Below are 24,982 nucleotides of genomic sequence, written 5' to 3'. Positions count from 1 at the left end.
GAGACGTGGAGGGGGGAGGAGTGAGCGAGAGAAAGAGAGAAAGGAGGTGGGATGAACTCTTGCCAGGTGTCAACGGTTGCCATGGCATTCCATCAGGCAACTTCATCGCGGCTCGGCAGCTCATCAGTGACTGAATGCCAATGGGAGGACGTTTGCACAGCGGAGAAGCTGGAAGTGGCTCTAAAGCGGCGCGCTCAAGCCCACCACCCGCTCCCCGATCCCACCCACCACAAGAGGAACGTATAGAAGGTGGCCTGCTGATGTGATGCCTGACTGACAAGGAGAGTCTATATAATGCACTTAGGGCTGGCGTTCTCCCGCGTGTCATTCCAAGTATTTCAGGCACTGAAGGGCTCCTGTTGAAACCAGCCCTTTACACCAGGTCCTGCTTGATGGTTGGTTCGAGGATAAGAAATGTCAGAGCGTTGGATTATTTAATTCATTTGACGGCTCCGTTCTTCATGGCATTTGTTAGTTACGCGGCTCACTTCTGGGAACTCTGGATTCTTCTCACGATTCAAAAACATACAGAGATTAAAGGATGATGTTGTCAAGATATACATGTCACTACGGGACTTGACGCAGGACGTACCGTGCCTCATGCCCCGATAGAACTAGAATTAGAATCATCCTTAAATGAGAAAAATGATGACAAATTTGTCCGCAACCTGTTCATCCGTAACATGACGTGAGGAAGAGAGTGATGGAAAATGAATGACTAAAATGCACACACAATTATTTGTGACTACTGTATCTCCGGTGAACGTAACTGTGTATTGCTTGTATATGAACGTATCTATATGAATAATATTTATGTTGGTTTGGTTGGTTTTTATTTCTATATTAGATTAGATTGAATGTCCTTTATTTGTCCCACAGTGTTGAAATTCAACATGACAGAGCAGCAACAAGCCTCGACACTAAGACGTCATTGACAACAAAAGCATCAAAGATTCACACCAGACAACAAAGATACACACAAAGAAACACCCAAAATATTTATTTCAGGATGGGCATTTTATATATCTACTTTTTGTACTGTCCTGTATGTCAATGGCATGCTGGAGTGTGAGACATAAACATGTTGAATCTTGAGTATTGTCATGAATTGTATTAATTCTGAATGTACTTCTAGCACAGATTGTTTTCAGTGAATAAAGCAAAGTCCCTCTGTTAGGAATTGGTCAAGGCATTATGCTCTGAAATAATTTAGCATTTAGTTCAACAGTTTTTTTCACATGAAGCATTTGTCCAACTGAAGGCCCAGGGGCCAAATCTGGCCCACCTCACCATTTTGTGTGTCCCATGAGACCCTTAACACATACAGTTTGGTCAAAGTTAACATTGACAGTTTAGTGCATCAGTGACCGTGTCACTTCCAACAGAAGCCTCCACGACCACGTCCACTCCTCACTCACTCAAGAAGTGATAGCAAACATGTCAAGGGCGGCCGACAAAGATATCGAGACACTGTTATATATGGCTCCTTTTGTGCGAGTGATGTGGAGCGGATGATCATATGAGGTGCTGTATGCAGTATACCACGGGACATCACATTAACTATTACTACCGAGCGAAATGAGTGCCACTGGTTCAGCCACCATCTTGCTTTTACTGGCAACAGGAAAGAATCATGTGCTTCATTGAAAAGCCTATTGCATCAACATGAAACACAGATGACTGATCTATGTGCCACTCTAGGACGCAAAACTCCGCGTGAAAACATTCAGTATTTGACATTTTTGGAAGCTGCCTCCCAACTTGAAAAGAGTTACCTTTACAGTGTGGGATTTTTTTTCAGGTTCTGAAAAGCGGAAACTGGGAAGTTCTGGCTTAAGGCCTTTACAGGACGGGATATCGTACCCGTCCGTTTGAAACATTGTTACGGTCACTGCTCACATGTGTTCTTTGCGTTGGTATTGCGGTTAAATATATCCACCAGGGGGAGCAGCCAGAGTCAATAAGTTACGACAATAACAAACTCCAAAACCGACGTGGCAACTGTGGAAGAAGTATTGATAATGCACCTCTTGCGAAGATGAAACAGAGGAAGTGTTGTGGGGGCGGTGGTTGGTGAGGCCAATAAATATATCACGACTGGAGGGCGTAGAATTTCTGCCATTGTTATGTCGTCTTCATGTCTCAGTAGAGCTACAGTATGTAGGTAGTAACAGCAACACCTACCCCTACGGTTTCTATTGCGACTGCACTGGTCCATATCCATAAGCTTAGTGGAAACGTGCAGAAATACAGACGAAATACGCCGTGCGGAAACGTGTGTAACAATGAGCATAAATGGGCCAAACTCACCGGACTGACAGATGTACGAAACGACCTATACTCTATCACATGCTGCACCTAAACGTTCGGACTTGAGCTGCTGAAATTACAGTTTCTGTTTTCGAGCTATGTGTATGTATTTGATGAATAATATTTATCACGTCAGACATCCCCCGTTCCCGACAGATCAGATCCGTCCCGCTGCTCATCTGCAACTGCTCATGTTCGCAATCTGAAAGCGCCTCGCTCGCCACAACTCTTAGCAACTGTTGCTATGTGTAGCGTTGTTGAACTCCACCTCCCGCTCGCTCTTCAAACACGAATGACTAATCCACCGCAGAGCACATTGAATGCTCTCGTCGCGGCCTCTGGAGCCGCTTGACGCCCCCCGTGACCCTCTCCTGGATGGTTCCTCATTACTTTATAATGTATTCACGCTTATGCTTCCACGGTGCTCGCCCTGGCCTCATAATAAGAGGAAGCAGTGAGATGTTCCGAAGCATACGAGCCCGCCACAATTTGCACTTCATTTTATTAACAAAAAAACAGTGGGCCACGCGTCTGGCAGCATGTCGCCAAAGCACACCAGGATCCAGAGCTCGCCGCCGACAAATGTTCCCGCTATGTGACGACAGGATAGAGTCTGTCAGCACCAGTGGGGTACCTCCGCCAGCCCCCAGGAGATGCTATCATTATGCATGTTTGCAATCATAGGAGTTGAATACGCTGTTTGGAAGTGAGGCAGAGGACTAGCGGAGGAGGAGGGAGCGGCGGGGGGAATGGATGTTTCGGCTCCTCTGCTCTGTTTTCAGCTCTCTCAATTGCATGTGCTATCATAGCAATGTTGTGTTTACCGCAGCGGGAGGCAAACACAGAGTCACAGAGGAGAGTCGCGGAAACGCCAGACACAGTAAAATGAGCAAAATACATACATTAGGACTCGGCATTCTCTGCGCACAAGATGAGAGGAGGGAGACAACTCATTTCAATATAAATGGAAGACAAGCAGGGAAGTGTGTGTCTTTATATCAGCTTTTGAACATCATAACCCCGTGGAAATATTCAGCAGACAAGTTTTGCAGAGAAGTCAGGATGTCAATGTTAATTTTCTTCCCGTTGCTAAGGAGACAACTGCAACACAGAAGCCCTGTTTCCCACCCCCGTGGTCACCGCTTTCAGGCAAAGTCCCGTTTTGTTTCCAGTCTTTCTCCGTTGTGCAATCAGACTTTGAGGAGGATCTTTGTGTGAGGACCCCAACATCTGGGAGCTATATTGATTTACATGGGTGGTGGTGGTGGAGGAGGAGGTGAGCGGCGCGGGGGGGGGGGATAATGTCTCCCCAGTGAGCTATTCAGAGCAGGTACTTTAGCGCACAGCCAATCTTCTGCTGTGATTTCAGAAGCACCGGTAAAGCATGATGTTCCGTCAGAGCGGGTTCTCTGGGTCCTTTTGGCAGCGCTGCCCAGAGACACAAATAAGGGTTTGGGACTAGTGCCTGAGTCCAGCTTGAGGCGACTGTGTGTGCGGGACGACCCTCTCAGGTTTCTGAGGTAGTTGTCTCACTATAAGGGTCTTTTGCAGGGTGTCACATGCTGCATGCTCAGGTGTCCTGGCTGAAAATGAATTGTCCAGACAGTTATATGTGTTTATGACCGCTACATTGTTTTGCTTTTTTTTCATGCTCCCAACAGAAGACCAGTCTTCTTTCACGGCCCAAACATGTCTTGATATTCTGAGGGGGAGAAGTCCTTGTGTAGGGACTGACTGCTCTTCTGACTCACTTCCTCAACCCTGTTTATCTCTTTTGAGCAAGGTCTGGACCTCAGTACTGCAGTAGAAGCCAGTATTTACTGTGGACGGTGCAGTTAACATCCCAGCACTTACTGGAATTAGCTGCAGCCATGGCACAAATCTTAGCTGTTATTTGCAGCTTTGTTTTTAACAAGTGATTTGATGTGCTTCATCTCTCAACTTAGTCCAACCCAAACACTCGTGCTAAACTTTTGATGCTAATCGTTTTCTGTGCAGAGCTGTCAAAATATTTGCAGCTCTTTTCATGTCAACTTTTGATATTAATATGAATGATTAATATAAAGTGGATATGTGAAGCATGCGTTTCCCCTCATGACATTTGAATCAACGTGTGTTTTCCCGGTTAAAAAAGAAAAACAATATCTCAGGTAGGTAATACAGTTTATTGAAAACATCATTCAAATATCAAAAAACAAAAAAATACAGCAGAATTGAGTGAATTTGTCTTTTAGAAATCTGTCATGGACGAACTTCATGACTGGTAGTCGAGGCTTTAGCAGCTGGTTGGTTTTACAAAATTTAAAACACACTGGTTTGAAGCTGAAAAAGAAACAAGCATTTTTCGAAACAAGGACTTTTCAGCGCAAAAGCATGAATATTATGCATTTGAACTGAGCAACTGTTTTAAAACTACAGTGTATTTCTTGATATAGAAGTTAACAAATCAGATGTCAAAAATATTTGGAGCTCTTTTCAAGTCAACTTTTGATATTTGAGATATCGATATCGACCGCTTTTTTATAGTGTGACATCATTTATGTATTTATTTTTTAATTATTTATTGACAGTTACGGTGGCGCCGAAGGGCAAAAGACAACACAAAAGAAAAGTACGACCACAAACCAAAAAGCGCATTTACAAAAACGGAATCACAATCACAACATCAAAATCGCAATCCCCAAAGCAGAAACACATTTACAAAAACTAAATCGCCATTTCATAAACGGAATCACAATCGCATAAACAAAATTGCAACTGTTGCTGTGCAATTTGTCCAAGCAACAACAGGCTTTACAGCAGGTTCCCCCCTTCCTACGGTTTGCATCAAACTTATTGCGATGCAATCTGTTTTGGGGGTTGTGATTTTGTTTTTGTAATTGCGATTCTGTTTTTGTAAATGTGCTTTTTGGTTTGTCGTTTGCGTGAGAGTGGCCGGGGTAATGTTTTCGTTTGAATGCATCTTACCTTTGACACAATGACTTGAGGGTTGGTAGAAAATAGGCTTCTCACGGGTTCAGAAGCAAAACTTTAAACAGAAAACTTCATCTCAACGAAAAAAAAAACATGACTGTTAATTTGACATGTCTTTGAGTTAGAAAAAGCAAGCATGACGTTGACTTAACTTCCTGGAGGTAAAGTGGCTAAGAAGCTGCGTTTATACCAGCGGCACAGGTTCTAAATCCCAGCAGGTAACTTTGTTATTGGTGAGACTTATGCAAGCTATTTCATTAATAATATTGTATTCTATGTTTTTATAAAGTCGTGAGAAATGAGCACCATGTCCTGATGGCTTGTCTGTATTTTCTATCCTCTTTCATACTGCATTTATACCTCAAAAACACACTTTAACATTCACCTATTGAGTGACATGCAGCGGTAATTATCGCGTAACACATCAGGAGATTAGCAGCCTTTTAGCGATAAGCTGTGATCTTACAGGAGCATGTTCCCTCCCAGCAATTGAAAGAAACATAGGTCACTCGATTATTACATCCATGACTCTGCCAGCGGACGTTTAACATGGCTGTCTTTGTAAAAGCAGGAGGCTACCATCGCACAGCCTCACGTATCACATGTTAGCCGTGTTAAAACTAATGTGGTGTATTAGAAACAAAGACATGTCATTAATATAATACAGACTGCAGATACGTAGACGGATTTCACTTTGTCAGAAAATCAGATTAGAGCTACCTCCACACATTTAGAATGGAGCAGGAAACATTACTGAAGCAGAAAAGGACTTGTGAACTTTCAAGCTGGTTTGAAACCAGGATCCCACAGGTGCCGAGATCATACCGAATTAAACATGTTTTCACATCTGAACAGTCTTGATCGATGGCATATCTTAAACCTGAAATATGTCCCTTTAAAATCTTTCATAGGTAATCGATTCATCTTCTTCTTCGACGTATGCGTTCCCACTACACTTGTGACTCACACAACTCCAATTTTCTAGAGAACAGTTATATTGACACTGACAGCGACACTGGAGACACCAAACAACAACAAAGATGCCCACAGATGTGTAGCATAGACACAAGCATAATGCTGTCCCACACTGTATTTTAGACAGGTTATATAAATAGATAAATGTTTGATAATAATAAAGTTCCTCTTTGACATATATACATTTTATTCCAGAAATCAATGCAATTTCATTCTTCCATTCGTTGTCTTTTAAATTCACAACATCTGGCAATAAACACTGTAAATCTGTTTTCACAAAGACAACTAAAGTATTTTTATTGCCATTATTTAATTGCATTTGAGGATAAAGGGCACTTTTATTCCATTATATGTTTAAAATGCTCAATAGTTAACTTGTCATATGGCCAACAAAATCATGTTTGACATCTGATAGACAGAATTCTTCTAAACTACGGCTTATATACAGCATTATTGATAATGATTCATTTTTAAAAATGGATATGTGAAGCATGCATTTCAGTCTACATGGGTTTTCCTCATTAAAAAGAAAAACAATATCTCAGGTAGGTAATACAGTTTATTGAAAACATCATCAAATTATCAAAAAACAAAAAATAGAGCAGTGAATTTGGTTTTTACAAATCTTTCAGAGGCTTTAGCAGCTGCCTGGTTTTACAAAATTTAAAACACACAGTGGTTTGCTGAAAAAGAAACATTTTTCAACGACAAAAGAATAAATTATCCACAGTAGAACAGTAATTCGAACTGAGCAAAACTAGAGTGTAGTTCTTAATATACAAGTAAACAAATCCTGTACTGTCATATAATGTTAAGCACGAACATTTGGACGTTATTCTCTTCAATAATTCACCAATTCCTGAGGTTTCATATGTGACTCTTTGCAGTGCAGGTACTTGATAAAGCTTTCTTTGGCTCCCACAGCACCGATGGCTCATTGAAATATCATCCCCGTCCACCACACACCAGATGAGATATGGATGTTTACAGAGTCGGCGTGTGAGGGAAGAGAATCTCTGGCCAAGAATAAACAGGGGGAAAGACAAAAATGACAGGGATTTCACCGCCGAATCCTTTTAGCAGAGCATTGACACATGAACAAGGGCAAAGAATGAGAAAGGCGAGAGCCGGTGAGAGAGAAGAGAAAGAGAGAGAGAGAGAAAAGGGACAACCAATTTGAGAGTAATGCAACTAAAAACTGACAAGTGTAATTTCATCCATCTGGGCCGATGTGTAAAAAGCGCTGCTCCGAACATTCCCCATGATTCCCCCTGATTGATCTTCCCCCGCTCTGAAACACCTATTATTAGCCACGGGCCTAATAGCAGCAGGATGGCTCAGCGCTCTCCCAGGGGCCAATTCTCCGGTCATCTGCCCCTCACTCACCACAGCTGTAGAAACCAACCAGGGGGTGCAGACTGGGGGTGTGGAGGAGCTGCCAGGAGAGGATGGAGCTGGGGAGGGGTGAAGGCAACATGGGAGGGAGCAGCGTGGAGAGGAGAAGAGGGGCAGGGTGGCGATGAAGAGGGAGGTCAGGATGAAGAGATGGAGGCTGGACACGGAGGGCGGGGGGGGGGGGAGTAGAGGAGAAGACAGCGTTAATCATTTACTGCAGCTATATAGATATGAAACACAGCAGTTCGGACTGAGCACCGTCAGAACCGGGTTTCAACTCCTGACACTAAGTGATGCCGCATAAATCGGCTGCCGACGGCAACATAATGATTGTCAGTGACTATTAGTTGAATTTCCTTTCATTGTTGTCACATCGCTAGAAAAGATTTTAAGGGAATAATAAATACTTTCATTCTGTAGCCAGAGAAAACCGCTAACACGGACACTGTGTCCCTGAACAATAATATACCCTTGAGTGTACCTCTTGCTGCATTCCTGTATTTAGATGTTGCTTATTTGCATGTATACAGTCAGTCATGATGGACTCAATATTCGCCTTTTAATTTTCAATTTGGGGTATATTTTCATTTGTTCAGAAGACCAGAAAGAAGAGGAAAATGCTCATCCAAAATTTGTATTGCCAACTTTATTTATACTCCAACTGAGCACAAAAAACGGAGCAGATTGCGCATACTTGTTCACACATGGGGCAGATTTACAAACAATTTTCAACTAATTAACTCGTGCTGAAAAACAAAAGCATGCAATCTTTTATGCTGTTCAAGGTTTCCAGATAACGTCGGCCTGTGTTAATACTTACACTGCAATAAATATTCCAATGAAAGTCTGTCTTCACAATGCACACTAAAGAACTTCCTCTCTGGCTCAGTGTGTCTGTGCTGGCTGTCTGTAGTTTTTTGACCCAGTGACAAATGATAGAGTGAGGATGGATGAGTCGCTGACCTTTTTGTAGTGTCATGCAGTTAGGGCCACCATGTGCCCCAAAAAGTCCTGGACTGTCACCGACATCACAAATCCTGTCCTGTTGAATTATATATATATATATATATATATATATATATATATATATATATATATATATATATATATATATATATATATATATATATATATATATATATATTTTTTTTTTTTTTATTATATGGTCTAGAATAAAACAAACCTGGAAATTATTTTTAAAAATGCTGTTCCTTATTCCTAATATTTGTTTGATTTTTTTTTTACATAAATGAGAGTTTTACACAAAAGCTGAAACCGTTTTATTTGTACAAATTCACCTGATTTTATTTTATTTTTATTTTAATCCTCCAGTAATTCACAGAGCACTAGTGTTTTAATGTTTTTTAAACCTATTATTTCAATCTTAATAAATTATTAATGTCTCATGTCTGTGTGAGGTCCTTTTGTAGTGTTTAGTGTTATTTATATTATTAAAATTCACAGTTTTTTATAGAATTATGTTTGTTATAAATAAATATGTTTGTTATAAATTATTAGTTGTATACCTATCCACCTATTGGCATAACAAGTAGCAAGACTTCAATCTGTTTGGCGAAGAGCAGATCCACTGGATTTCAGCTGCGAAGCTGTGTAACAATAACAATAGCAAACCATTGAGTCCCAGCTACATTGCAGAGCATCACATGCTGCTTCATGCGTCACCTAAGTGAACTTGGAGAAGTGACTGCGTCGCACCTCTTGACGTCATGTTGTCTGATGGAGACTAGAACATGGAGAAAAGACCATAATCTGTGTGAAAAACTGTGATCTGTGATCATCATCTCAATAACGGGGTTGGCGACTGTTAGTGCTTTACAGCTCCAGCATGTTCATTCTAGCTCAAACATTTCCAGCCACGATGCTGATACGAAATGAAAAAATTAAATCTAGTTGAGTTCAGCGCTCAAAAGGCAGAATGGAATATAATGGAAGTGCGTGGCCTGTTAAACCCTTGTCAAAGCTCTTCCACAATTGAGAGAAAAGGCCACCAACATTTGTTCATAAAATAATGTGCTGGCTCACCTTTTGCTAATTATGGTTTACCATTTCTTGAACATGTGTTCACATTCAAAAGCAAGATCCGCGACTAGTTGTCCAAAAACTATGTTATATTTTGTTGTCAAGTTGACTTTGAAGAACCCACTTCTCTTTGTCCTTAAAAAAACAAATGGTTCATGTCCCAATCTTTTGTTTATTCGTCGCCCAGTGGGACATTTATAATAGTGTTATAATAGTTGTTAAACAATTGAAGTAACAATAATCACATGGCCATTTGTCACAGTATAAATGTGTGTGTTTTTGCACCGCTTGGCAAAAATTCTTCATAAGATCAAACAATGTAGACCACTCCAGATTTTAAGACGCTTTTTCATATGGAGTTACCCACAGCTACAGTAGATATTCTACGCAAGGATTTAATATCAAAATTTGTTTAAAGTGGGCCTTAATGGAAATAGTTTTGAATGAAGGAAAAAGGCTGCTATTGTCCCTATTTAACAGCTAGCTTACCTTCTCATATCTAAGATTACTGTAGCTTAGCTTAACTTTGCTATACTCAATTATAAAGTTCTATCTGCAGCTATGAAACTGTAAAACATGAGTCAGGAATAAATGTCAGTTTGAAAAAAAACTACATTTTACTCAGTAGCAGTTAAATGCATGTGGGCGGAACTGGGGCCTGGGACCACTGCCTTTATTTGAATTACTTGGTGTGAGTGATTTAGAATACAGAAAGAATATTTCCATGTCATTTCATGCTTTTAAAAAAGTGTTTTATTGATGAACATAAATCTTAGAATCACAGTTGTTTAAATGCACAGCATCAACTCCTCAGTTAACACTATATGTTTGAAATGCCTTACATTTAAATGCACATGAGCAACAACCTTTCAAAGGATATTTTAACAGCTTCTGATATTGCGAGGTTCAGTTACCATCAGATATTGCCGGAGATTGGCCTGCTTTGATATTGCATCATGATGGGAAAAATGAATTTAACTTGCAACTTTAACTCTATTTGAAGTTACATATTTAGCAGACATTTCCGTTTCTGGGCAGCTGGAGGGGGTTTGTAGACTGTTATGTGAACAAAGCAGCTTAGCGTCCTCAGTGTCGATAGGTCTTTAAGTGAAGACCATCTATTCACGCAGGAAGGTTTGAAAAGCTTTGTGGTTCCAATCCAAGCACCGAGGGTTCTTGTTCTCAAGTGGAACATAGGCATGTGTGATTAGACTGATAATTGCTGGAGCTGTGGTGAATTCTGTCATTAGTTACAGAGAACCAGACCACAATTTAGCTTTTATTCTCATCAGATAGGGGGAGACAGTGCGGCATCCCTGTATCAGGTGACTATAGTGCGGCATCCCTCTGTTGCTAATGACTGAAAACAACCTCTTGTTGGACTGTGAACTGTCACAATAGATTGGACAGCAGTTGCAATATAGCATTTCGTCCAGTTTTTGTTCAACTCAAATATATAATGCTGTCAACTATCATGCGAGGGAAACAAGACAAGACGCAAAAATAAATGCTGCGACCGTGACAGTAACCTGACTGGCTGTGGTTGAGACGGTTAAAAACCACAGTAAAATGTCTGCAATATTGTTGACCAAAACTAGAAAAGAGATTAATCTTATTTTTATTGGCGGTACCCCACTTCCGGTGCTGGTGACACACTCAACCGCTCTCTTCTCGCGGCGTTATGGTAGTTTTGTAGAAAGAAACGGTTACACTTTATATTGAGGTCTCATCTATAACTCATTATTTGTATATTTGAACGTCATCATATGACAAGGTTTATGAAAACTACGCCTCAGCACTGAAGAGGCCTTAACCCATAACCATGACCCTTGACCTGACCACACAGTTTAGTATTGTTAGAAATAACGGTATAAAGACTTTTCTTTCAAATTCTTCACCTTATAACACTTGAATGAATGAGGTCAGGCAGCAGCTCCTTTCTGCTGGCATTACTTTCACAACCCTCATAAACAATGTCAGCCTGAATAAAAAATAAAAATCTTTGTGCAAAAGCTTCATGAGTCAGATGATGCATGGAAAATTACCTTTTTCATTTCCCACTAAACAAATGAACACACTGAATTTTAAAGATACAAACCTACTATGCTTATGTTTTTTTTTTAGCATTAGCAAACAGGTTTACACTCAAGCCACTACTGACCTTTCACTCAAGCTTTGTTTTCCAACTAAACCAGCATTAAGTTAAGTGGGGATTTAACCCAGCAGCAGCTAAATCAGTTCATCATCACGCCGTGGCGTCTGCTACAGTAGATACACCTGCTAACAACTACTAATCCCTTAAAGGCTTTTTCTCTTTATTGAAACGTTAACAATGGAACGTTTAATGTCCACCTGGCTTTCATGCAATGATCAGCCTGGCCGTGTAATAATGCTTCGTGCCTCAATGAGCAACAATCTTTGGACACGGCCTCATGTGGCCGTCGCACACGCTGGAACCAAAACTCCACCTGAGCTGGTTGCAGTTTCAGGTGGGAGTGTCTGAGATCTGCAGCCAGAAAAGCAAGCAGCTCCTGAGAACCCGAGCATCTGAGACGCCACTGTCATCCAGCAGGTGTGACTGCTTTTCTCTTTACTTCTATTCCGCTTCACCTCACAATCTTAAATTTCACACTTTAGAGCCGAGTGGCCTTCAGTTTAAGTATTAAAGCCAGCTGTGAAACAGCTCTCCATGTTTGTTTGTCTTTGACAGCCAGATCTGTCTGACACAGTGGCGCTAGCTTCTCTGCACTGCTCTTATTTCCTCTCAGCGTTTTCACTCTTCAATCACGTCTTTCTGAATTCTGATCCAAATGAGGAGAGTTTAGTTTTCACCCTGATCTCTTCCATGTTCTTCACACCGGCTGTCAAAATGCTCTGTCTCTCTCTTGAACGTCGATGAGGTGTTCATGCTTATAAAGCAGAAATTAAAAACTAGATGTGGAGGAGACACCTTTTTTTTAATTTAGACAGGTTTCTTTTCCGAATAATTCTTTAGATGGATGAAAGTTTATGCATGAACAACTGAAAAATATTGTAGCTGCTTTGCAAAATGAGTAGCTGATGGTGATACAAGAGATTAAAATGATAACTTAAAAATTCAGTTGAATTATTTTGTCCACTCATTTCTCGAATAGTATAAAATCACTGGGCATGAATTATTGTCCATGTAAATTATAATATAGGATTATTATATTGTGTGTGTGTGTGCTTGTTGATCTTACATTGTAGGGACCAATACTTCAAAACTTCAAAACAACTAGGTCATTATAGTTAGGTTTCAGTTTGGTTCAGCGTCCTGGTTCAGGTTAGCCATTTGTTTTGGATGGTTAGGTTTAAGATGAGAGGCCGGGGAAAAGCATTATGGCAATGAGAAACCTCACAACGTCCCCACAAGGACAGAAATACAAACGCGTGTGTGGGCAGCGGTGTGAAGTGAATTTGTGGCGGCTCAAGTAAAAATAAATAAGAGACAAAATACATGGGGAGACAATTCTGTGTGAAGGAAAATGGTGTCTTTGTTTCCTCCTCTTTGTTTACCAGATGATTCTTTTTTCATTCTCCTTTTTTGCATTTTTTTTTTGGTACTAATTCATTTCAATGGCTTTCAAACTGGAAAATGGAAATGTTGCCTCTGCCCTCTATTTCGGCGACGGCGTCCTGGCAACAGAGCAATTTTCTATCATCAGGGATAAACGCCGTTGAACAGTACATTCTGGTTAAAAAAAAAAAAAAGAGCAGGGAAGGGGGGGGATCATGATTGCTGGCCTTCCTGTCTGTCATCCACAGACCAAATCCTCTCCTTCAAGACCGACCACTGTGCTGTCAGACCTCATAATGTCGCCCATTAACTCAAGAGACAGAGAAGGGGTCCGAGAAAACCCCCTGACTTGCCTTATTGGACATCAACATAAAATTCACAACACACATTTTTTGCATGAAGCAAAGATCTTGTTTTAATTTCAGAACGCTTCCCTGCCTTCAGCTTGTCGTGCATTGGTGTCACCAATTTGTTTTCTGTTGCTCCATTTGAATCCATGCTGGCAACCCAGACACCTTCCTGACTGGGCCTGTACTGCCACTGCTACTGCTCCAGCTTGTCTCAAAGCATACCACGTTCCTTAATGCTTCTCATTTCAAACGTTTTGGGGTTAAAAATGGGCGTTCATAGCGAATATAGAGATAGAATTTAGATGCAAGATTTATATCCAGATCATTTCAAAAAGTGCCAACTCAGCATGTTGCTATAGTTCACCGTGACTGTGCAGCAGTCGGTGTTGCTGAAGGAATACAATAAATCACATTCACACTGAATAAAATAATAATAATAATGGTAATAACAATGTCCGGTTCAAGGAGAGTCCAAGGAAGACCAAACAAGCGGCCTTAATTGGGCCTTCAGTCGCGCCAAATTAAATCCATTTAGCTTCATTCCAGGCCTGTTCGCTTATCCGTGGTCACTTAGCGCCAGGCTCGAGGTGAAGACCCGCACCTGCACCTGGGGGATATGAATATGCCACTTTGCTATTTACTCACATAATGCAATGCTAATTTATGACGCGGAATTATTTCTCCGTCGCGTTTGTTGCAACCATCAAAGAGGCGCGTCTTTAAAAGAGGTGAGGAATGAATAGTTTGAGTGGGTTAGGATTGAATTCATGGTTTTCACCTTCCTGTCTGACTGTTTTACGCCCTGGTTTCTTCCATATTAAATCTCACTTCTACAAAACGGGGATGCACGTGCGCCTTTTTTTTCCTTCGGTAAGACAAATAAAAATGCAGTGCATGACTGCTATAGCACGTGACATGAAAAGAAAAGTGTGTGGGGAAATAACGGGCCGCAAGTCAATTTGAAATAGTCGCTCATCAGGGTTTAAAAAAGACAGAAATATACTACTATGTCAGTCGTCTTCGGATGGACCCTGTTTGTTTCCTTCGCTCGAGCTGCGTGGACTGAAGCCAGGAGGGATGGGATATGAAATCATTTCTAGATCGACGCTAATATAGGAATAATAGCGCGTAATAAAACAGGTGACTCCATGACATGGGAATGAAATGTTTCCTTATGTCATAAACAGAACGAGTCTTAATAAATCTAGAGAAAAGATAACTGTGTTGGCGTGAGAGATCGTTTTGGGCGCCTTCATAAAATCATATTTAATATGTGATGATTGTCAGTTCCTGTTTCACATTTTCGTTGTAGTCTCGTTTCAGAATCAGAATCAGAATCGAATTTATTGCCATGGTCAGTGGGGGTCCAACCAGCTAGGAAAGTGCTTCGAAATAACGTGCTGTTAATAAAATAAAATAAAATAAAATAAAATAAAATAAAATAAAATAAAATAAAATAAAATAAAATAAAATAAAATAACAAAGGCTGAACACAAATTTAACAGTCTGATGGCTGAGGGGAAGAAGCTGTTACTATGATGTGATTTCCCCTTAGTTTGACCTTTTATTTTAATTAAACATGAAGCCAAATAAGTCTAAAGCAAGGACAATAATTATATCAATAAATCAATAATAAAGTATTAAATTGGTAAATGTTTTTCCTATTGGAACCTTATAATATTGTATGTTTAAAATCACCACCAAGAACCAGTCGTTGGAATATGTGGTGTACGAATACGTCTTATCCAAAGCAAACTTTACGTCAGTGTCACTTTACAGTCTCATTAATGACACATTTTGATCAATATATTTTAATATAATTGCTTCAAATGTAGCCAGATAGATTAAATGCTAATATCTGTCCCACTTATGCTATTTTTTTATACGCCGGCGGAATATTTGTAAATCCATTTAACACATTAACCAGTGGAATTTTCAGCTATAACTATATATTTTTAGCGTTTAAAAAGGGAATTTTAGTGAGGTGAGAGTCATTTGACAGAGAGGCTGTGGATCTTCAACCGGAAGCGACACCATCTGTGGTCATGTGATGAACTTACTTAAGATGAGCTCGTCATTATTCGACTAATAAAAAAAACGGAACGGGTGAGCAGCAGGACGTGTGAGATGGAAGCGTGTAAATCATTGTCATTACGACCAAATAAATCTCTAATCTAATCTAGATTGGAGAGTTTGAGAGTCTTTGTACTGGGAGGCGATTGGACCAGGTGAAGGATCCGGTTTCATCCCTGCGTGTCCGAGTGGAACCAGGGCCTCTGTGCGCGCTCACTCATGCGTGGCTGGAGGTGTGCGGGCTCCCGTGGGACCCACCTCGCGTCTCGCCTCCGACCCATCACCCGACTACACATCCCCAAGTCGACGTCCGCCTTACCTGCGTCTCCCCGCATGCGCCTCGCTTCGATCGGCACCAAATAATCCGCGCTCCATCGCGACACTGCTCCCCTGGTCCGCGGCAGTAAAATGATTACCCGCGGCCGCGTGCGCGCACTTTTTAAATCCCAGTAAATAACAACCGTAACTGGCGATAATAGCAAGGTAGCGAGTTCTTGTTACAGAAAAGAGGAAAATTGAAACTAAACGCCGCATTTAGACGACCATTTTGATAAGAGGATAATTGAGGCGACACTGGCGTGTAATTAGGGGATAATTTATGCTATACTCACTTTTATTCCACCCTCCCCAAAATACATCCAGCCCACCATCATTACAGGCGAATTGTTTTTAATTCCACCGCCGCAGTTGGAGTGAAGTGAGGGCCGCTCGTCACAAAGATCCCCCCGTTACTTGATTGTGACCAGTCCATTCAACACCCTGCTTTATTTGGATCCAGCCAAATCTATCATTTACATATACTGAGGACTTTTATCAGCCCTCGTGTCACACTTCTGTCTAAGATCACTCAATAATCTGCTGTGAAATATCACGGGAGGCATGTCGCTGCAGCCGCCACGCGCGTTATGGCCAAAAAATACTCACGGATTTATCATGTATTATACATGAATTCATCTATTATGAACATCGCAGGCATCGTCGTCAATATTTTAAATATTAATTAATTTCAATAATAATCCACGTTCTATTTTATTTTGCTCTTATAAGAAATTTAGACGCTCCAGTGTGAATATAGTGAGCAACTTTACATCCTTATAATACACAGCATTGTGTGAAATAATCCGTCATGCGTTTATTGTAGCCAAAATTAAATTTTTAATTATTTTAACATTACATTTAAAAAAAATATATTTCAACTGTGATGCGTCTTTACAACGGTGAAGGCAGATGAGTGAGTCCAAATGATTGATGAGGAGGGAATATAACACCTCAGATTAAATCACAGCGCTCTGCGGGATGAGGTTGCGCAATGAGTTTGGCGGGAAAGAAAAAAAAAAAAAAAGCGAAATTTGGTGATGTTAAAGGCGAGGGTTACGTGTGAATCTTGTCTGTAGGGATCAGGCGTCTTTCCCACAGTATATGATTCCCCCGCGGAGGCAGTGGGAGCTGGTTAGGCGGGTTAACTCCAGCTCAAGTCTCCGTGAGGCGCGCGGCGCTGATGACGTTGCCTCGCAGGACCAATAGGGAGGCGCTGCCCTTTGCAGACAAACCATTTTAGTTGTAGTGTCTGCATCAAGTCTGGAAGCCGGGGCTCAATTTTAAGCGAATCCACGTTAAATCTTAACTTATATCTCCAGGCTGACACTTATATCTGCGGACGAGGGAAGAGACGGCGGTGTAAAATTAATATCCGAGGAGGAGTGGGGGGTGGGGGGGAGCGAGACCACAGCCTCGGCAAAAGGGGAGAGAAACCTGATTTCTGAGAGAGAGGGGGGTGAGTGCTCTCAAGGCAGAAAATTCGATGATGACCATGACTACGATGGCTGACGGTCTGGAGGCGCAGGACTCGTCCAAGTCTGCCTTCATGGAGTTTGGGCAGCAGTCGCAGCAGAGCTCTCCGTCCATGGCCGGCGGCCACTACCCGCTTCACTGCCTCCACTCCGGGCCGCACCACCAGCACGACAACAGCACCTACCCCGGGACCAACACCTACAACCGCTCCATTCCTTACCCCTACGTGAGCCATCCGCACCACAGTCCGTACCTCCCGTCCTACCACAACAACACAGGAGGACAGACGCGGTTAGACGGCGCAGGTAAGACACCCCCCCACCCCCCTCCCGCTTACCCGGGGAACCCATGCCGGAGCAGCCGGTGCCAAAGCCCGAGTCCGTCCCGTCAGGTCTGCGCGATTTTTACCGCGCTAGCAAGTGGAAGGCTGGCGCGTAAAGTCGCCCTCTGCGCTCCGTTTTTAACGCCTGGGTGTGATCACCGCAATCCTCACAAATAGTCTGGAAATTAGACAGCGCGCACGCCTCGAATGCTGTAATTAGCATTTAATTGACATGTCATTACCAGCAATATCCTAAATGTGACAGAGGACTTATGTGCGATGCGGATAAAGAAACAATGCTGAAGGCGATTATTCGCCTCATTTAGATTTGATTTATTTCAAACCCCCCCCCCCTGACAATTTATGATCCAGTTCGTGGTGTTTTACCAGAGCTGCAGTGGCTCGGTCCAATATTATATTTACTCTTTTATTGGAGGTTTGCACGCATTTGGTTGCACGCAGCTGTCACACTGATAATCAGATGTATCGTTTTGATTTGTGATAGTTGATCCCGAATCACGTGATCACTGGCTTTATTACATGCATATATACCTGGGCATCAACACCTGCGTACAACTATTCTTTCCTATGTAGCATTCACCTTGTGTTTGTTTACATTCGATTGACTCAGTTACAGTTCTTGTCAACACCTACTGCTAATACATACTAATACAAACTATTTCGACTTAATATAATACACAATAATCATCATGTTATGTTACTGTATTATTGTAGTATTTGATCATATTGTAGTCGACTAGAAAGCCCTCTACTACTGTATAGTACTACTACTATTAGCACGTACTATACCATTAGAGTTGTCACGTGATAATTTCATTGGCTTTATAGTATCACCGTCCGTACTTACTTGCAGCACACTTCCATCCAAAAAAACACATTTTTAAAAATCTAATATTTTCTTTCTTTTTCTTTCTTTTTTAACTTTAAATTAATTTAGAAACACAATATTTTTTTAATATAGCTGAGGTTCAGAGAGCAACACCCTGCACTTGTATAATAATAATATTATGAATAATAATAATAATAATTTTTGACCACATTACGCAACAAAGTTATAAATATACATAGAAAGAAATAAATAATATGAGGGTCTCACGATTTATTTGGAGGAAAAGACGACTGGATATTCAGCTTGCACATACTGGCTGTTTTTGTTGCAGAGCAGCAGAAGACGACAGTGATTGAAAACGGGGAGATTCGCTTTAATGGCAAAGGGAAGAAGATCCGCAAGCCTCGGACCATCTATTCCAGCCTGCAGCTCCAAGCGCTCAACCACCGGTTCCAGCAAACCCAGTACCTCGCGTTACCGGAGCGCGCCGAACTGGCCGCCTCCCTGGGACTGACCCAAACACAGGTGGGATTTGCGCACCTCTCCACACAATTTACAACAAGCTCTAACACGCCTTGCTTCTCTCAGGTAAAGATCTGGTTCCAGAACAAGAGGTCCAAGTTCAAGAAGTTGCTAAAGCAAGGCAGCAATCCCCATGAGAGCGACCCTTTGCCTGGGTCCATGTCCCTCTCCCCACACTCCCCCACCATCCCTCCAATCTGGGACGTGACGGCCTCGTCGAAAGGAGTGAACCTGCCCGCCAACAGCTACATGCCCGGCTACTCTCACTGGTACTCATCGCCACACCAGGACTCCATGCAGAGATAGACTGAATCTGCAGCTCGCGCGCTTGGAACTGAACAAGTGGATGCGCAACAGCTGATGCGTTCATGTCATAAAAACCAAATAGACGTTTGCGCCTGATGGGCAAAGACTCTGGACAATCGTGCCGTGACGGAGACATGTTTTCTCGGGTTGTTTTTTTTCCAACAGCACATTGTCTGTTTGTAAAAAAAAAAAAAAAATAGTTGTAAATACTCTTTTTATGTTTTGTCAGATTGAGTAAACAGTGGCTCAAAAAGAGACGCTCGCTTCATAATTTCTATCCAGTATTTGGCCAACATCATATTTAAAGTATTCAAGAGACGGCACGTAAATGGGAAAAAAAAACTTCTTTAAGATCTCCGTCTAAAGCTCAGTGGTTGGTGAAGAGCAGAGGAAATGAACTTACCCAGCACCGTCCTCACAGACATTTCGGTCCGGCTCGTTTTTCACCCAATTATCAGAGGTATTGACACTGTTTCTCCCTCCTCTCCGTCCTAATGCAGGCCGCTTAATGCCAAGGCTCCACGGGATCGATGCTGAACAAAGCAGCCAGCTGCACTCGCCTTCAATATGAAGGAGATATTTGGGACAATTTGTGGGTTTTTATCCAAGTGAGGCTTTTTTCCCCCTCTTTCTCATAAATGCAGGCGTAATTAGGGTAATTTTTGATGTAGCCCGCTGATTACAGCGTTTTTACCGTCAAAGATAATTACCTGTAATTTTCTACCACTTTTAATACTAAAAAGGCATCTTTATTTGGATTCGAGGTAGCGCGGACGGAACAAAGGAGGAATTATTTGCTTATTCATATACAAATTGCCCAGAAGAGTGAGCGCTTGGCACATGATCCAAAATCTTCGCGCTGAAAGGCTCCGTGCGCGCAGCTGTCAAGACGTGGATGCGTCCCACTGGTGCGCGTGCAGCCTACCTGGGGCCTCTGGCGGGGCCTTCTCGCTGCTGCGGGGGACCTGATCCCACAGCAGCCTGGAACATTAATACATTCTATCAAAGCGCAACGAGGTGTGTTAGAAACGATGATGCGAGTGTGACTTCCATTGCGATGATGAAATCCATGCAATGGTAATTACCGTAGTAACAACCCAAATGTGCGAGCACTTAACACTTGCAGATCGAGGCTCGTCTTTGTTCGGCATTTTTGATCAGGGGTGGTCCCAGCAAGTCTGCCTTGACCTTTTGTGTGTCTTCTACTCACGCCTCTCCTCTTCCTTTATGAACTTCATTGCTTCATCATTTTTATTATGTCTCACTTTATCGCAGCAAAATGGGAATATTATTTATTTCAAATTTCACTTGGGCGCTACTGACACCCTACAACACGCAAAAAATGTTGCATTCTAATATACTTTTACTTAAACTGAATAACATCAACTTATAATAAAAAAAATTACTGAAATAAATTCTGCTAAGACATATACATTATTTTTTTAGCTAATTTTCAAGTTCGGTTTTACTCAGATGCTACATAGTTATTAAATATGTATTCACCTTGCAGTTTAAGAAAAAAAAAATGGCATCATTGGCCGTCATGCTAAGTTAGCTTAGCCACGTGTGGTCACGTGATCCACTGGCATCTCCGTAATAAAGGTATGTCAACATTGTTTTCTTCGACATCAACATGGCTGTTTTAGCTTCGGTGTCAGTTACAATCGCGTATATTAGATGGTTGATCTCAGTCAATATATATGCATGTCACATCCTCTTCAATAAATCGGATCCACCCGTCTCCAAACCTCACCGATGTTGCGGCTTGTACCAGCAAGAGCGGAGTGGAGCAAGAGAGCGGCGCGCTTACCTTCCTCCGGCTTCCACCGTCTGAGCGAGCAGCGCAGTTGAATAAGCAAAGCCAGGTGGGAAAGTGTTTGCACACCACGGTAAGCTCTTATATATTGCCTGCAAAATTAGCTGTTATTACTGTCACTGTTTAGTGATGGCGAGCGTGGAAAAAAAAACTCTCTGCAATCAAGAACCAAGCGCATCTTTGCAAATTATAGGTAATTGTCAATGTCCAGATTATGATAATGGGGGCCCTAATCCTGAGGAATAATTATTGTGGAGTGTTACAGTCGAGTCTGTCCACTGGAGCCCGGCGTCATTATTTAGACTCGATTTGTAAAAACTCGCTGAGTGGAAAATGTTCGGTTTGGAAATAAACGGCGCCTCTCGATATAATGGTGGAGTGTGTGACGGAGTGGGTGCCTGTGTGCGCGCACGGTTTGAGGCGTGTGCGCGTGGCATTTCGAAAAATCTTTAGTTCTCACCTGTGCTGCTTGACTTCTGTAGGTTCTTACCGGAGTGCTCACGAGCCAAGGCGAGCCACGTGACTACCGCGTGACGCGACCGCAACGTGCTCGTGCGCGCGAAATTTGATGGTATATTTGACTTCACTCACCTGCCATCAGCGATGTGCGCGTGTGTGTGTGTGCTCAACAGGCCGCAACCAAGATCAGGATTCATGGGGTCAAGGGTCAATCTGAGATTCATCTTAGTAGTGAATATATGCGCTGGAGTGTATTACAAAACAACAATTTCATACGTTAATCGATGTCCTGGTTAATCGAACTGGATCTGTATCAAATCCACAAACGCGTCTCGCTGCGGTGGTTTGTGTAGCGGTGGTATTACTGCCTGATAATAACATGGTGAGATTGTGGAGGATTTTTTTTCTTTCTTTCTCTTCTTTTTTTTTTCTAGTTTACCCGGAAGGTGGGCTGCGGCCGGGAGTGGCTGCGCTCTGGAGCCGCTCTACCCCCACAGGAATGCGGATTGTCTCAGATCTCCGTGCCGCCCCCTCGCCTCCTCGCTGCCATTCAAAGCAGCTAATTGTAGGGGACACAAAGCGAGAGACTGCAGACTGTCTGCTCGTCGAGCGGCAGACATTTTTCTTTCTAAAGACTGAGGAACTGGCTCCATCCTGCCCACCGAACCTTTTCCACACACCCAACTCGTCATGCTGGCGAGCTTCTATCCCAATAAAAATAGAAAAAGAAGTTGAAAAACAAAATATATAAAACATATCAACTATATAAAAACACAAATAATATTTCAAAGATATTTTTCCCATGTTTAAGCAAATCTGAAGGAAGAAATTATGAAAGCAAGTGTACATTGAATTTAGATAGTATTGTTCATATATTTTTATTTAACTGTAATTCATTGTATGCTCCTTTAGGGCGCACTGAAATAGTTACATACTCATCCTAAGAATAATAATTTCACCAGTTGCTAAATGCACAAAGTAACTATAAGGGTAAAAGAAGACAAAAATATAAATAAAAAATAAAATTATATTGGCTTTCTGTCAAGATCTATTTGTTTATGATCTATTTATTGTATAATTATATTTTAATGTATCAGTCTATTTAAATCCTTATTAATTCATGAAGTGTTATTGTTTACTCACGACAAGAATGTGCTCTGATTTACGGACGTGCGTGACTGCCATCATAGCAACACAACTGGACACATAAAATGAAGCGAAGAATCAAAATGAAAATTGCCATGAATGCTTCTCACGTCCAAGAAGAAAGACGGTCTGCGATTTACAATCAAAATGTCCATTTAAACGTTTAATAGTCTTCCAAAAATGCAATAAATTACATGCACACATTTACACATTTTACACGTTTCTTCTATGACTGCCATCGAATACATTTTTTTGCATATTCCTCTGAAAAACGAGTCCGATAGAAGGGGGAAAAAAGGAAATGAACATCAGGATTGTGTTTTAATATAACGTCCCCGCTCCAAGAGCCAACGAATGCTGTATTGAATTTGGGGTCTGAAGGTGGGAAACCATGGAGCTGCTGCTTGAGGTGAACCACGATCCTGAGCTTTCCAAAAAGTTAGCGGAACTGGTGTTGATGTTCTGAGGTTGGAGACTGTGTGGCCTGGAGGGTCCGTGAGCGTCCCAGACGGCGGGGGACTGTGGGGAGTTGCAGGCCATGGGGTCGCTGGAACTCGGGCTGTGCTCTGGAGGAAGCTCGCCGTTTTTCATAATCTTTTTCATCTTGGATCTTCTGTTCTGGAACCAAATTTTAACCTGGGAACACAATCAAAACATGAATATTTGGAACGGGAATGGAGACGTGCGCCATGCGTAATTACGCACGTAGCGCAACATTATTCCCATAACAATCACGTAACGAGTTCTTTGCTTTGAATATGGTTTAATTTTGTGATGAAAGAAATCTCACCTGTGTTTGCGTGAGTCCCAGCGAGGCTGCGAGTTCGGCTCTCTCGGGCAGAGCCAGGTACTGAGTGTTCTGAAAGCGTCTCTGCAGCGCGGCCAGCTGGAAACTGGAATAGATCGTCCGTGGTTTCCTCACTTTTTTGGGCTTTCCATTCACCATCCTCACTTCTGGCTCGACAATCTCTTTTTCTGATGAAAGCATAGAAGTACCAGCGTAAGTGAAAACAGGTTTTCTGCCAAAAAAAAGTAGTTTTTCGGTAACTTAAAAGGTGTTATTTATTTTTAAAATCGCTTTTATTGAAGTTGTTGTGGCACTATTCATACGGAAACTGTTCATATTTGTAAGTATTTGCATTAATGGTGACAAACAAGAATTAAAACGATGTGTTGCCATGTTTACAAAGGGCTCTATTATTCCTCCGTGACAGCGAATAGGCTGGTGTGCACTGTTTAAAAACACCCGTAGACAGGATAAAACGGATGAAATCTTTACCTTGTGGACTCGGCTGGCCTTGTACTCTGCTATAAGTCCCTGCGTACTGGTGATAAGCGGCGGGCGTCGTGTACGAGCCGTAGTCAGAGTAGGATTTTGTCGAATAATTCCCAGTGGATCCATTGACAGCCGGGTACTGGTACTGGTAGGCGTTGAGAGGCTTTCCATATGAGGTGGACGTGGGCGAGCAGTAGCCGTGAGGGAGTCCCCCGGCGGCCGGACTGTAGTAGCCTGAATCCGTGGCGGTGGACTCGGGTAAAGTGGGCGACTCCTGAGACGGATGGTGCATGGTGGCGAGAGGGAAAGCGCTCTGGAAGTCTGCGGGTTTCACACTCGGGGTCCTGCGGTCGAATACTCCAGTCATGCTTCGGAAGGCAACACACTCGGGCGCCTGTTTGGAGTGAAATCAGTGTAAAACGAGGCTCCGATGTGACGTGGGAACTAGACGAGCATTGTTGAGCTGAGAGCTCCGCTGAAGACTGCAGGCTCCTCCACAGCTAAAGACTTAAATCCTCAATGGCGCTCTTACGCACTGCAGGGAGGATCTGGTTCCATTGGCCGAGGCGCACACACACACGCACACGCACGCCGACGCACTGACTTCTCCCCGCCTGCTTTCTTACACGAGGGAAAACACCCGCGCATCGTCGTGATTTATATATCATCGATTAATGAGAGTCGTTTAAGTGCGTCACACGAAACCGTTTTCTTTGTTTCTGTAGTTCGTCTCTCAAGGCAGGAGGGAACGTCCAATCCCATGTTAAATCTTAAATCATAATCTAGATGCATCACGTTAGGATACGTTAGGGGGAAAAAAGCAATAATTGAAAGCGATAA

At 42.2% G+C, this 24,982-nt stretch overlaps 2 protein-coding genes across 2 annotated transcripts; one reads left to right on the top strand and one right to left on the bottom strand.

Moving 5' to 3' along the window:
* The first annotated feature begins 17,411 nt into the window (after positions 1-17,411).
* Positions 17,412-20,024, top strand: dlx6a (distal-less homeobox 6a). Its single transcript, XM_053862931.1, has 3 exons — positions 17,412-17,750; positions 18,949-19,142; positions 19,206-20,024. Exons 1-3 carry the CDS (start codon positions 17,456-17,458, stop codon positions 19,443-19,445), a joined length of 729 nt encoding a protein of 242 aa, XP_053718906.1. The 5' UTR covers positions 17,412-17,455; the 3' UTR covers positions 19,446-20,024.
* Positions 20,025-22,881: 2,857 nt separating this feature from the next.
* Positions 22,882-24,647, bottom strand: dlx5a (distal-less homeobox 5a). The gene is made up of 3 exons (XM_053862472.1): positions 24,146-24,647; positions 23,657-23,841; positions 22,882-23,502 (listed from the first exon to the last, which is right to left on the bottom strand). The coding sequence occupies exons 1-3, from the start codon at positions 24,507-24,509 to the stop codon at positions 23,188-23,190; spliced, it is 864 nt and encodes a 287-aa protein (XP_053718447.1). The 5' UTR covers positions 24,510-24,647; the 3' UTR covers positions 22,882-23,187.
* Positions 24,648-24,982: the final 335 nt, after the last annotated feature.

The sequence above is a fragment of the Synchiropus splendidus genome, chromosome 4 (genome assembly GCF_027744825.2).
Source record: "Synchiropus splendidus isolate RoL2022-P1 chromosome 4, RoL_Sspl_1.0, whole genome shotgun sequence".
Classification (NCBI taxonomy): Eukaryota; Metazoa; Chordata; class Actinopteri; order Syngnathiformes; family Callionymidae; genus Synchiropus; species Synchiropus splendidus.
This window is presented reverse-complemented; position numbering and strand designations above follow the sequence as displayed.